This window comes from Nyctibius grandis, chromosome 2 (assembly GCF_013368605.1).
Source record: "Nyctibius grandis isolate bNycGra1 chromosome 2, bNycGra1.pri, whole genome shotgun sequence".
NCBI classification, from domain to species: Eukaryota; Metazoa; Chordata; class Aves; order Nyctibiiformes; family Nyctibiidae; genus Nyctibius; species Nyctibius grandis.
The window spans coordinates 127,386,524-127,389,724 of NC_090659.1; the positions used below are offsets into that span (position 1 = coordinate 127,386,524).

General features: G+C 56.2%; 1 protein-coding gene across 1 annotated transcript; it reads right to left on the minus strand.

Moving 5' to 3' along the window:
* Window positions 1–219: 219 nt before the first annotated feature.
* On the minus strand, window positions 220–2,939 carry LOC137660501 (hemoglobin subunit epsilon). Its single transcript, XM_068395372.1, has 5 exons — window positions 2,886–2,939; window positions 2,466–2,787; window positions 2,116–2,231; window positions 1,793–2,015; window positions 220–472 (listed from the first exon to the last, which is right to left on the minus strand). Exons 2-5 carry the CDS (start codon window positions 2,520–2,522, stop codon window positions 344–346), a joined length of 525 nt encoding a protein of 174 aa, XP_068251473.1. The 5' UTR covers window positions 2,523–2,787; window positions 2,886–2,939; the 3' UTR covers window positions 220–343.
* Window positions 2,940–3,201: the final 262 nt, after the last annotated feature.

The following is a 3,201-nucleotide window of genomic DNA, read 5'->3' on the forward strand; positions in this document are numbered from 1 at the left end:
CCCAGTGTCAGAGCCCTTTGCGTGGGGTTTCTCTCCCCAGACCCCCGTGCATGCACTGGCAGGGAGTGCACATGAGGGAGCACTGCAGAGTCAAGGAAACTCTGTCTGCGACAGCCCTGAGGAACAAGAAATACACCCACATATGGATGGCATCGCGTCTGACGGCACAAAGTCCCCTAGCCCCCTCCCTCCCCAGCACAGAGACAGGGACGCTGCAGATGTGGTGCTGGGAGGCATTTATTTGGTGGGTACAGCCTGTCGGTACCCAAAGAGCATCTCCTTGTGCTCAGAGGAGCTCGTGGCCAAGCAGGGGCTCTTCCTCGCGTGGTCCATCCTGGGATGCTCAGTGGTACTTGCGGGCCAGAGCATGAGCCACGACACTGACCAGCTTTTGCCAGGCAAACTGGCAAGCGGGGGTGAAATCCCTGGTGAAGTGGGAAGCCAGGACAATGATTAGGATGTCTCCAAGGAGCTGGGGGAGAAAGAGGAAAACAGCCAGGGTTAGTACTGCTTGGTTAGTGCTGCAGCACGGACCAGACATCCCGAGCTGGGGCTGAGCTGTGGGACCCACAACCTCTCCACCAAGGCTGCTGCACACAGCTCAGAATCACAGACTCACAGAATCAATGAGTTTGGAAGAGCCCTCTGGGCTCATCGAGTCCAACCATTGCCCTGACACCACCATGGCAACTAGACCAGGGCACTAAGTGCCATGTCCAGGCTTTTCTTAAACCCCTCCAGAGATGGTGACTCCACCACCTCCCTGGGCAGCCCCTTCCAATGGCTAATGACCCTTGCTGAGAAGGAATGCTTCCTAATGGCCAACCTGACCCTCCCGTGGCCAAGCTTGAGGCTGTGTCCTCTTGTCCTAGCGCTGGTTGCCTGGGAGAAGAGGCCGACTCCCACCCCGCTACACCCTCCCTTCAGGTAGTTGTAGACTGCACTAAGGTCACCTCGGAGCCTCCTCTTCTCCAGGCTAAACACCCCCAGCTCCCTCAGCCGTTCCTCGGAGGTCAGACCCTCCAGACCCTTCACCAGCAAGGTCATCTCCACCAAGCCCACCCTGCCCTGCCCTGCCTTCAGCTCTAAACATCCCCTTCCTTTACACAAGCTCTGTCTCCCTGGTTTTCCTGCTGCAGACTCCCCTGCAGTCCCCCCCCAGACCCCACCCTGCAGCCCACAGGCTGCATTTCCTTTCTCCTGAATTCCCCTCCGGAAAAGACTCTCACATGCTGCCCACCCCTCCTCTTCCTCCTCAGCCCCCCTCCCTCATCGGAGTGGCCCTCGGGCTGCAGGGCTGGTTACGGGGACTGGCTCACTCCCCATTCCCTGGGACTGCTACAACAAAATCCTCTGTCTTTCCACAGAAAGCTCTGGGTTTGGGGAAAACAAGATGTGCTTCATTCTTTTTTAAAAAAAAAAAGATGAAAGAAAATTGAAATTATTTCCCCCCATTTTTGGGATGCTAAAGCAATTTGACCTGAGACCCACCCTGCAAAGTGCTGGGGTGGGTTTTTTTCTTTTACTCTTTAGATGTAAATGAAGAAAATGATCCATTTTTTTATTTAAAAGTGTTGGAGGAGGAGGGACTGTTCCATCCAGGCAGGCAGCCCGTGCTGGACAAGGCTGAAACCTGCTCTCTGGTTTTCCAGCACACTATATTGCTATGGGACCTATGATTTTCTTAAATGCTCTGCTTAGCTCCCCTCTGCCTCTGCCTCCTCCAGCCCTTCCCCTGGGTTTGTTTCTTTTGTCCCCAACCAGATCTCCTTCAGGTAACAAACAATCTCACCCTGAAGTTCTCGGGGTCCACGTGCAGCTTGTCGCAGTGCAGCTCGGACAGCTTGGAATAGGTCGCCTTAATGTTGTCCAGGTTCTTGACGGCTTCCCCGAAGGAGGTGAGCACTTTCTTGCCATGGGCACGGACCTTGGGGTTGCCGATGATGGCGGTGGGGCTGGAGAGGTTCCCAAAGGAAGAGAAGAACCTCTGGGTCCAGGGGTAGACGATCAGCAGCCTGGGGAGAGATGGAGGGACACGTTAATGCTCCCAAATGCTCAAGCCACAGTTTCCATCTCCAGGGAGCAGCTGAGCAGATGCCCAGGAGCTGGACCTACCTGGCCAGGGCTTCGGCACCACATTCCTCCACGTTGACCTTGCTCCAGACGCTGGCGATGAGCTGCTTCTCTTCGGCTGTCCAGTGCACCATGGTGGCAGGCGGCTTTGCCCAGAGCTGCAGGAGGACACAGACCCCGTGGCTGAGCTGCAGACCCCACGGAGGCTTTTATCCCCTGCCAGCAGCTCCTCCCCGTCCTGTGCTGTGGGGTCATTGGCTGGGGTTGGGGTGGGGGGTCCCCACCAGCGGGGAAGCAGAAGGGGATGGCCAGGGTGTGGCGCGCTGAGAAGGGGCCTCTGGTTATCCTGAGCTCAAGAGCTTTATCCCTTCCCCTCTGTGCACTTCACCTACCAGACGTGGGCCCCTTTGCAGAGAAAGGGCTGGACAAGCCGCCGTGCAATGGTCCATCCTGATTCAACACGTGCTTGGGGTGTGATCCTGGTGCCTTGGCTCTCCCAAACGCCAGACTCTGCCTTGCCTCAGCCTCTATCAGCAAAATGATGAATGCCCCCACCAAAATGCACCCCAGGGCAGAGGGGTTTGCCACCAGCAAACCCCGCAGATACCTGCACTGCAGGAGGACTTGCACCACCAGGAGCTGTGGGCAATGCTGGCATCATTCAGAGGATGCTCAGGCTCTGCAGCTGAAATCTGCATCAACCCTGTTGTCCTCCTCCTATGACAGAACTTGACCTGCTTGGTTTACTTGTCCCTTTTGGAGCAGGGAGAAGCTCACCCACGTGTTCTCCCCTCAGATGTAAAAGGACCAACCAGATGCAGTGCTGCTGGACAGGGAGCAAGTATCACTGAATCACAGAATCACCGAATCAATGAGGTTGGAAGAGCCCTCTGGGCTCATCGAGTCCAACCATTGCCCTGACACCACCATGGCAACTAGACCAGGGCACTAAGGGCCATGTCCAGGCTTTTCTTAAACCCCTCCAGAGATGGTGACTCCACCACCTCCCTGGGCAGCCCCTTCCAATGGCTAATGACCCTTGCTGAGAAGAAATGCTTCCTAATGTCCAACCTGACCCTCCCCTGGCCAAGCTTGAGGCTGTGTCCTCTTGTCCTATCGCTAGGACAA